Here is an 11637-nt window from a genome sequence, read left to right as displayed (position 1 = left end):
ATTTTACTAGTTATGATATTCAGCGTAGTGTCTGCGTTCTTGTACCTTAATAAGTCAGGCCAGTTGACTAAAGCCAAAAAAGAATTGACGAAACAAATATGCGCCATATCAAACAGCAAGAAAATTATTGGCAACAGATCTTACAAAGACTGATTGCTTTAGAGAGAGTTCTTGCTATGCAAAATTTACCTTTTAGAGGATCTCATGACAACCTGCACACCTCTGGCAATGGAAATTTTTTGAAGTTTGTAGAATATCTTGCTTTGTTTGACCCAATTATGAATGAACATTGTAGTGGACGTCTCCCCTACAACTGCGTAGCCGCATTCCAATGCCACAGTATCCTAGCAACCAGCCACCTGCTACGTCTTCCCTAGCAACCAAACGAGCGGCCCAGGGGGGGGGGGCGTCACCAGATGCCACAGTATCCTAGCAACCAGCCACGTCTTCCCTAGCAACGGAGTCAAGAAACCGGCGACTTCCCACGGGTTTACTTCCGGCAGCTGTGTATATAAGCTCTGTCTCTCCATTGAGATTCATTCTACTCTACGTTCCTGAACACGCAACACCTCCTCCAAGCAAGCTCCTCGCTGTCCCGCTCTCATTCAACCTGGAGGCCAGCAACAGGCAACATCTTCTCTAACGAAGCTCCTGCACATCTACCTTCTTCAACACGCTACTCACCGAACGTGTCTACTGAGCAGCTCCTCACCACACGGCATCTCCAGCACCAGACTGTCTACCATATAACTTATATTATATAAGAAAACCACCACCTTAGAGTTTCCATCCATCCTGAGTGCTAGACAACATAATATCACGTAACCCTACAACATCTTCGTAAGATAACAGACAGTGAGACATGTGTACATTACCTTGGGAAAGATATACAAAATGAACTGGTTCAGCTCTTAGCCAATGCGATAAAAAAAGAAATACTAGCATCTGCTCATGCTGCAAAGTATTATTCAATAATCTTAGACTGTACACCTGATGTAAGCCATGTTGAACAGATGACCATGATACTTCGATTTGTAGACATACCTTCAGAGGCTTCAGACGATGATAAATGCGAGCCTTGCATCAAAGAACATTTTGTGGGATTTGTGCCAATCAAGAACAACAGGTGCTGGTATGACAGACACCATTCTTCATCAGTTACAGGATATGCCATTACTGGTCGAAAACATGCGTAGTCAAGGCTATGATAACGGAAGCAACATGAAAGGAAAAGAAAATGGTGTACAAAGGAGAATATTGGACATTAATCCACGAGCACTGTTCGTTCCCTGCAGTGCACATTCTTTAAATTTGGTTGTTAATGACGCTGGTAAATGTTGCCTGGAGGCAACAGCATTTTTTAACCTGGTACAACATGTTTATGTGTACTTTTCAGCTTCGACACGCCGTTGGGAGGTTTTAAAACGTCATGTACCAAGTATGACAGTGAAACCATTAAGCGACACAAGATGGGAAAGTCATATTAATGCTTTGAAATCTCTTCGCTACCAGCTTGGCAATATAGTGGATGCCTTAATTGAAATCTCTGATGATATTTCCCTAACAGGATCTTCTGGTAATTCTTCACGGGTTGAGGCACGCAGTCTCGCAAATAACATTTCCAAATTCAAGTTTATCGTTTCCCTCGTTGTTTGGTATGATATTCTGTTTGAGATTAATATAACTCGCAAAAAACTTCAAGGGAAGGATTATGATATACATGATGCAGTTGAACAGCTGAAAGAAACAAAAAAATATCTTGTAAACTGCAGAAATGATGAAGAATTTGAAAAAATATTAATAACTGCACAAGAACTTGCTGAGGAGTTGGGCATATCAGCAGAATTAGAACCAGAGCCAGTCCATATTAGGAGAAGGAGAAAGCAGTTCACATACGAGGCAGACGATGAACTAATTCAGAATCCCAAGCAAAAGTTCAAAGTGAACTTTTATTTTGCAGTCTTAGATGTAGCAATTCAATCAGTTGAACAAAGATTCACACAAATGCATGTAGTTAGTTCAATGTTTGGTTTCCTGTATGACATTCACAATTTGCAGACAATAACATCGAAGGAAGTAATGGAACATTGCTTAAAACTAGAAAAAGCTTTACAACATGGTGACGACAAAGACATTGATGCTGCAGATTTGTGTAGCGAGTTACAGTTCATTGCAAGACGTGTCGAGAAGAGGGCATCACCACAAGATATTTTGAAATTTATATGTAAGAAAAAGCTGGCAGATAGTGTTCCAAATGTATTTATTGCTTTGCGTATTCTCTTGACACTCCCTGTGTCTGTGGCCAGTGGTGAGCGAAATTTCTCTAAACTAAAATTGATTAAGAATTATTTACGCTCAACCATGACACAAGATTGGATTGTTGGGCTTTCCACTCTCTCAATTGAGCATGAAATTGCTGAGAAGCTGGACTTAAAGCATCTTGTTTCCACATTTGCCAAAGCTAAAGCACGAAAGTCAAATTTTAATGGCACTTTGGTGACTTTGACTTCGTGACGTTCGTATGCTAATATATAATTAAACTAGTAATTTTTATTTTTCGACATATTATATGATGTTACCTCTTTAAGTCAATAAAATATTAATAGGTGATTGTATTAAGTTTTTAATGTAAATAATTTTTTAATGTGGCTTGGTCAGAGTTGCAATTATTTTTATTCATAACTGTTACATCTCTCCATTAAGCTTTTTCTATTTATACTTAAGATGTCAATTTAATATATTGTCCGACCAATGACTGGTCACAACTCACAAGTATCTTATTTTGCACTACATGTATATAATAATGATGTAATAATAGTAGGTTATAACTTGCAGGAGGCTGGAGCGAGCTAAATGCTTATTATATGTTATTATTTTTTAAAGATTACCCTAAAATAAAAAAAATAACTAAAAATTGTTTCATTGACATTTACGTCAAGGATTTATTGACTTAATGTAATAACAATAATTGGTTATTTGCATGGATGAAGTAATAAAGCCACAAGATGAAAATTATGTTATCAGTGGTGTTTGGAGAGTTAGAAACAAAGTAGTAATGGGTTACTGTACCTATATTAGCTTATCAAAACTTTCAAGGGGGCGCACATCTAAAGGCTTGCCTAGGGCGCCAAATCATTTTGCACCGGCCCTGCATTTCCGGGAGGACAGCTAGTGTCATGCTTAGTGCCGGAGCTTGTTGCCGGGGTAGGGGGTGGGGGGAGGCTCACAGCCACCACTACTCGAGAAGCCCTACACGTCAACCAACAATCCAACGTCATCATGTTGCCCGGGTAGTCATGATTGCCACAACCTAAGTTAACAGGGAAAACGAACTATGATGATTGAAGTGAAGCATTTTTTTGTAGTGACAGATTAGTACACAACATACAAGAAATGTTAGCTAATAACAGAGGTAAGCAAGTAAAAAAAATATATCAAAGAAAATGGGAAATTTTAATCATAGAAAACGGAAATTTTCATAAAATAAAATGGTATATTTTCACAAAAGTGAGAAATTTTCCTCATAGAAAACATGAAATTTTCATAAAAGAAAAGGGGAAAATTTTAATTAAAGAAAGTGGGAAATTTTCAGAAAAGAAAATTTGAAACTTTTATCAAAGAAAATGGGAATTAGCATAATATAACAAGGTAAAACTCGTATAGAATATATACATATAGATAGAATATTTAGTTGTAGGATTGTAAAGTGAGGAAGTTTGGTAGCATGGCCCGTCAGTTATTTAGCTGTAAATATGTTCTTAGGGGAAATCTTTCTACTACACGAATTCTAAGTACAGCTATTTACTATTCAACTGAATGGCATGGACACATTAATATAATAACGTTACTCGAACCTGCCTCTCGGACACAAACATGAAATGAATACACTTCCCACTGTAAGTAACTCACCCTATGGATAGCGCTGACAATGACTCACGTGTGACCTGAGGGAGGCCCAGCAGGAGCAGTTGAAGGGAGTGCTGGACTATATTTCCTGTGGGAGACTCTGCTAGCTGGAGAAACGGTGCTGGGGAAGGAAGTCTCCCTCCCGACCTCGACTAGTGATGAGTGTGACTCCGTCTTCTGTCGATAGTGGTGTGTAAGTAATTCCGGTGGAAGGGACTGCAGGGCCTATATATTGGAGATCTCCAACCGACAGATGACCTCTCCAAATTAACACTAAACTGGGTGTGTCTTGACCGGGTGTTAGGTCGGGTAACAGAAGTGCTGGCTGGTTAGCAGTTCCTTGAATTAACAAGGTTATGACGCCAGGTTGAGCTGATCGAGTGGCGGTGAGAATTCTGGTTCCCTTGTGAACTTGACCTCCCTTGGGTCAGGTCTGGACATCTGTGTTTGCCCGGGTGTGCGGTCATGTCGCAGGTCGGTAATGCTTCCTAATTATTACCACCCGGGTGTGTCTTGGCTGGGTGTGGTTTCTTTAAGAAGGTTATATCGCAGGGTTAACTCAAGTACTTTGTGGCCGTCAGCTCTCCTGGGACAGGTCTTGCTGTCACTGTAGGGTGTGTCAACTTATGTGGGTTACCATGCAGGCATCTACTTACTGTTAAATGTGTTGTTCTTCTCTGGGCTGTAAGCTGTGGTCTGATAAACAATTATTATAATAAAAACTTGATATGTATTTTCATCAAAGGGGGAAATTTTCATCGTATTAAGTGGAAAATTTTCATCATGGAAAATGGATAGTTTTTCATCGGTGGAAAACTTATCATAGAAAATGGGTACTTTTCAAAGAAAATGGGAAATATTCATAATAGAAAACAGGAACTTTTTATCAAAGAACATGGGAATTTTTTATCAGAGAATGAGAATTTTTTCATCATAGAAAACAGGAAATTTTAAGAAAATGGGAAAAAATCAGAGAAATAGGGGGAGGAGGTGGAACGAGAGAGGGCGAGAGGAGGTGGTGGAAGAAGAGGAGGAAGTGGAAAGAGAAGTGGAAAGAGAAGTGGAAAGAGTGGAGGAGGTGGAAGGAGAGAGGATGTGGCAGGAGAGAGGGGGATGGTGGAAGAGAGGTAGGGGTAGATGGGGAGAGGTAGAAAGAGAGAAAGGAGGAGGAAATGGAAAGAGAGAGGGGAAGAGGAAATGGAAAGAGAGAGGGAGAGGAGGAAGTGGAAAGAGAGAGAGAGGGGGAGGAGGAAGTGGAAAAAGAGTTTTTTTTTAGTTTAACAAATTTATTGACAAAGCTTGTAGTACAGTTTGCCTATTCTGAGTAATTCAGTCAGGTCTTGACACTGAGGGTGGTATCACTTCTCACTGCCATGCAGGACAGAGGTTCATACACAAAAAAATACATCATATTCATTAACAGCTATATGTGTATAGAGGTCAGATTCATGTGGGTTATGTCACTGTTCACTGCCATGCAGGACAGAGGTTCGTACACAAAGAGATGCATAATATTCATTGACACTATATATATATATATATATATATATATATATATTTCATTAACCGAATAGCATGCGGACTTCTACATACACTCAACACCTCAACCCGCCAGGATTCGAACCCACGTCCCACTAGCCCATGACTGTGACCGGGGAACGCTAACCGCTGGACCACCAGGATACTAAAACTGATATCAGACTTTGTTATATTTCACACAAAGCCTGTTAGCGTTCCCCGGTCACAGTCATGGGCTAGTGGGCCGTGGGTTCGAATCCTGGCGGGTTGAGGTGTTGATTGTATATACATATATAGGTCAGATTAATGTGGGTAATGTCACTCTTCACTGCCATACAGGACAGAGGATCGTACACAAAGAATGCATCATATGCACTGACACTATATAGGTCAGATTCATGTGGGTAATGTCACTGTTCACTGCCATGCAGGACAGAGGTTCGTACACAAAGAAAGAAATACATCATATTCATTAGCAGTATATATAGGTCAGTGGTTCACATACATTGGAGTCATATTCTAATTGAAGACCAATCAGTGTGGGCTAGCAAATTTAGGATAAACAGCAAGAATGTCCTCAAGCACCCCTGATTCAATGTAGTAATTACATAGTTCAAGATACAATAAGTCAGGTGGCCTGAAGTCTTTGACAGTGTCACATTCAATAATATAGTGTTCAAGTGAATGCTTTACAGGTTTATCACAAAGTTTACATGCTGAGTGTTCCGGTATGGGTACAGCGTTACTAACTTGCCAGATGCGTCTGTATCCTAGCCTAATTCTGGCCACGACTACATCACATTGTCTGGTTCTGTCCTTGGTTGTGTTCTAACCTCACTAGGGGAAAGGTCACGGAAGGGTTAGCTCCCGAGGGGAAATTATCAGATATGGCCAGTGCCGTGTGCGGTCTTGGGTATGTGAGTTTGTTGACCAAACTGGAGTGGTCCATGGAAGAATTGGCGAGGGCCAAGGAAGAAATTGAGAGGGCCACGTTGGAGAACCTGAAATTAAAGGAAGAGCTGGCGAAATTAAAAGGGGACCAGTGTCTGACGAAAACTCAAGCGAGTGGAAGGTGGTGAGTAGTGGGAAGACGAAGCTGGTGGTGAAGAAGTACACCAAGGCTACGACAACAACGACAACAACAGCTAAGTGTACCAACCCGTTCAGTTCCTTGATAGACGAATTGGACGTTAGTACAGTCAGGGACAGGGAAGGCAAGGAAGGTATAAAAACTTTAATTGTTGGTGACTCACAGGTAAGGTACATGGACAGGGCCTTTTGTGGTAAAAATAAAAATAGGATGAGGGTGTGTTTGCCAGGAGCTGGGGTGGGGGATATAATTGACAGGATGGACAGTATCTTGTCTGGTAATGGGAACAAACCCATTATCTGCCTCAGTGCAGGAGGCAATGATATTGGCCGGTGTAGGAGCGAGGAGCTCCTGAGTAGCCGACCCCACCAATTCCCCAGTGTATGCCTCGTGGTCTAGGTCAACCAGCGCCGCCATACATCACGGAGCGGGGGTCAACTACTAAGCCACGCCTACCCCCGCTATTTAAGACCTGACCTCGTGGTGACCTGTCTCTTTTCTACCTACACCAACCAGCCAGCAACACCTCCTCCGCCTGCCTGGTGGTCCTCGCTCCCGCCGGCGAGCATGGCGACCCACAGGCTGGTCCTCCTCTGAGCATCCTCACCAACCAGCTCTCTCTACATCATGCTTGTAACCATGCTGCCTTCCCAGCACCAAGCTGCATTGTACAGCCAATACAACATGTATATAGAGAGCACATTGTGAGTTTCCTTTCTCCATCCCATCCTGAGTGTGAACCAAACATCTTGAACCCCACACTATCATCTCTTTTTCTTTATATATTACAATTGCACAGTCTGTTCTACCTGTTCTACTCTCTATGTGTCTGTTAATAGTTTCTAGTGTGACACATCTCACCACATCGGTGTTTAACATTTGCTTACTACCAACAGGAGTGTAATTAATAGGAACTGATAAATCCAGCCAAGGAGGAATGGCATTAATAGGTTCGTCTGGGGTGATTGGGACATTCAGTTTCAAGAGATCTGCAACACTTTTATGAAGCCACGCCCCAAAGAGAGTCTTTTGTGGAAGGTTAGCGAGACAGCCGGGATTACTTACATAGAACATCAACTCAGTTTAAGCTGTAGTTTGGGGACCATTGTTTTTCAAAACTTTGACACAAAACATGGTATTAAGTAGAGCTATCCTCTCAGGTAGGGAGGGCAGTCCGAGCTCTTTCCTTATGGTTACAATTCTGGTTGATTTTGGGCACCCTAGAATGATGCGCATGGCTTCATTTTGCACTACCTCAAGGCTGTTGAGTTGTTTAGGCGGAATAGTCACAAGATGGAGAGCATGGTAGTCAACTACAGAACGAATGAAGTGAAGATAGAAAGTACGAGCATAGGTGATGTTAATTCCATAACCCTTGCCAACAAGGGTTCTGAGGGGTTTAATGCACTGCATTAGTTTGGCACGAAGGTTGCTGACAAAGCTTGCATCATTCACACAAATTCCAAGATATTTATGGGAGCTACATAGTTCCAAGGGCATGCTGTTAATGTTAAAGTCAAGAGGCAGAGGGTGAGCAGGACGAGGATTGAGGACCCTTGTCTTGTCAACAGATATTATGAGACCACATTCAACAGTTCTCCGAGCAAATACATCCAGCAAGGCCTGGAGCCTGAGTTTGGTTTGTGTCATAATGCAGATATCATCAGCATAGCATATTACAGCTTCATTTGGCTGAACTGGAATGTCAGCAATAAGCTTGTGCATCAGTATATTAAAAAGCATAGGACTTAACACTCCTCCCTGAGGCATGCCAAGCTCAAATGATCTCATTCTGGCACTTTTAACTCCCCTAAACAGAACACTGGCATACCTGTTGGACAGATAACCCTTTATCCATGTCAGGAGGTTACCTTGGATGCCAAAATTAGCTAGTTGCTCAAGTATAATGTCTCTATTAGCTACATCAAAGGCTGATTTAAGGTCTGTGAAGGCTGTTTGTGTCTTATCTCTTGAGTGAACAAGATATTCTGCAAAGCATATCTGTGTGCTACGCCCTGGCATGAACCCGTACAGATTAGGGGCGAGTTTGTCTTTGACTTGAAACATAAGACGGTTTAGAACAACTCTTTCAAGGACTTTACACATACAGGATGTGTGTGAAATTGGCCTGAAGTTTGGAGAATTAGCTTTAGGGATTGGTACTATGTTTCCATGAGTCCATGTCTTAGGCAGAATACCCTGTTTGAGGCTCATTTGATACAGGTCAAGCAGTGGATGGTTAGGGATCTCATTCAACAATCTCAGGGTGTTATAGGTTATGCCATCCTCACCAGGGGAGGATGACTCACCTTTCATTAGTGCTGTTGTTAGTTAGTGGTGCATTATAGGCAACTGGTCGGTAAGGTCTGGTGAGGAACAGGCTATTTCAATAATGAAACCCCTATTAATGTGTGTGGTGTTAAGATATTGCTGTATGTCAGGAGGCAGGGAAGTGATTTGTGACACACTAGACCATTGGTCTAATAGCATGTCAGCATATTCTGCAGGGCTGTGATGAAGCTGGACTGGGGTGGGTGACTTGGTAATGGTTCTAATTTTGTTCCACACTTCTGCTAGAGTGGTTGTTCTATTAATCCCCTGTAAGAGTTGTTCCCAATAGGTGTTTCTCACCTAACCTTTGAGTTCACGAAATTCTCTGTTAGCTTTGAGGAATGCCAAGAGGTTATCACAAGTTTTATTTTGCTTATAAGTGTTGGCAAGCTGTTCTACCTTCTCTCCTTCTTTGGTGAGGATGGGGTCATGTGTCCACAGAGGTGGTTTAGTGCTGCCCCCCTTCCTCCTTGACTTAACCCAGGTGGTATTGTACTGCCAGACTGGGGGTCACCAATTCTAAGGGGAAACACTTAACTCTAATCTTAATTTCTAAGGGTCGCTGCCACTAGACCCCCTCTGGACAGTATGTAGCTCGTTAGGTAGCGGCCAGAGTGGACTAGGCATTAGGTTAGGTTTTTCATTGACCAGATTGATAAAGGGAAAGAAGGGTGAAACCACAACATGTCTTATATCTTTCAATTGTTCTTTCTACTTACTTCAGTTCATTTTTGGTACTACCTAACCACAGTTCTTTTTGGTAGCATGTCGATGGTCTAGGCACATGGGTAGTGTAATTCTGATATCAGGGTCACTTGGACGGAAATAAAGGTAACTACTGTGGGAGAAATTAATACTCCTAAAATACTCAAAGAACAAGTTTATTAATATAAAATCAAAGGGGAAAAGAGATGTTATTAACATATACCTACCAGGCTCAACTCCTGGGCTTATTGCAGACTCCATATTTCTTATTTACTTATTTCCTTAATTTCTTGTTTAATCAACAACAATTCAGATATTACACTCTCACGGTGCACACTCTTACTGGTGTCACATTACATTACATAGCAGGACCAGTTCCTTGTCATTACTCACAATACACAGTTACATGGCAACTCCGTGCAGATTACTTTAGGCTACTTCTCCCACTTTACTAGGTACTTCTCATTACATCCAGTTATAAGACCAACTGGCATATGATACTTCACAGACTGTTGGTAGTGTATAGGAGATGCACCCACAACAACACGCTAATACTGATACAAACACCGACATGGGTCCACCACCCAACATGGGGTAATTATTAACAAACACATACAACCACAATGTGAACCATAACTCCAAGGCATGTCCCAGGGTATGTCACTGGCGCCTCTAACAACTGATGACTGCTGTTGTGGTCGGTTACACTCCGACACGAGGCGGGTCTGGGGCCCTCGGCCCACAAGGTGGACCTGCCGTCTCGATCATGTTGAATCAACGACATCGTCGATATGTGGCTCCCTGCTGGGAGTCTACTGGCTCCGGGGCTATCGTGGGGTGATCCGAGAACCGCAAATTGGATCTGGAGGCAAACGGTGAGATCAGGCTTCAGGGGGGACAAGCATGAACAACACAATCACAACAAATCTCTCGCCTGGAAACGACAGCGATTTACTTTATATTACTTCTTACACTGGGTGAATGACAATTCAACTGTTGAAGCCTGAACACTGATGAACACTGATATTCACTACAATTGACTGAATCAAACTGAAGGGCTAGGGAACACATAAACATACCTGGAGGCAAACGGTGAGATCAGGCATCAGGGAGGACAACTGTCTCCCTTACTCATGGTATATATACCCCCGAGTTGCCAGCGATCGCTACTCACGCAATGACAGTGAGTATAAATATCTCAACTGTTACTCATTCAAGGATGACCCTCAGTTGACAAAGGTCTGGCGAATTACTAAAGTTGATTTGCATAACTAATTCAAGATTGAGTTTGCTAGGAGGAAGTGGAATAAACGCATATTGACAACTGTGTTCGAAGGCGGGACTTACTGGGAGGGATCCTGAGTGTAATGAGTGGGAAAAACACGTCTCTCCTTAATGCTATGAATACATACAATTAATATTATATAACCCATAGCTGGGTACAATTCATCAAATAATCCCGTAACATTCATTCGGTGAGTTGTCTTTATCAATGACTCCCGTTTTCTGAGATTCTACAAGCGCGGTGGATTTGAATGTTATGTAGCGTAATATGAATTAAAGGTTTTTTTTAGGAATGACAATGATGGGAGCAGTACAGTATAATATGTGGTAATGACATTTACAAGATCACAGCAAAATTCATCCACTGACCCAGGTGTATATCCAGCATACCATCTGTGGATGTAGGCCTTGAAGTGCAGTTTAAGATTATCTGGGATGTTAGGGTGTGTCATAGGAGGGAAGATCAGCTAAAACTAATGGCCCATCACTTTTTTGGTAGATTTTAGTGTATATAAACAGAAAATAATTTCAGTTTCAATATTTTGCAACCTTTTGCTAGGTAAATTTTAGCGTGAAATTTATCGAAAATCTAACGTACAGCTGCATTAGTGCATTACAATTAAATAGTGAACATTGCTTTCTGACTTCATTCTTTAACAACCCAACTAACAATATTTTTTCTGTTTCAGATTCTGATGCATTTATAAGTTGATAATATTTGCGATGGCTGCTTGTGTCAGGACGAGAAACCAAAAATCCAGCCATCTCAGTCATTATCTTGGGTCTGGGAGAGAGCTCCTGAA

At 41.7% G+C, this 11637-nt stretch overlaps 1 protein-coding gene across 1 annotated transcript; it reads left to right on the top strand.

The window, feature by feature from the left end:
- Nucleotides 1-1062: 1062 nt before the first annotated feature.
- On the top strand, nucleotides 1063-2514 carry LOC121859310 (zinc finger MYM-type protein 1-like). Its single transcript, XM_042356105.1, has one exon. It carries the CDS (start codon nucleotides 1063-1065, stop codon nucleotides 2512-2514), a length of 1452 nt encoding a protein of 483 aa, XP_042212039.1.
- Nucleotides 2515-11637: the final 9123 nt, after the last annotated feature.

Source organism: Homarus americanus, unplaced genomic scaffold (genome assembly GCF_018991925.1).
Source record: "Homarus americanus isolate GMGI-L3 unplaced genomic scaffold, GMGI_Hamer_2.0 scaffold36188, whole genome shotgun sequence".
Classification (NCBI taxonomy): domain Eukaryota; kingdom Metazoa; phylum Arthropoda; class Malacostraca; order Decapoda; family Nephropidae; genus Homarus; species Homarus americanus.
Note: the sequence above shows the minus strand (reverse complement) of the source record. Positions and strands in the feature narration are given on the sequence as shown.

Coding starts and splice junctions, on each gene's coding strand:
- LOC121859310 (XM_042356105.1), top strand. CDS start 1,063: ATGATAAATGCGAGCCTTGCATCAAAGAACATTTTGTGGGATTTGTGC.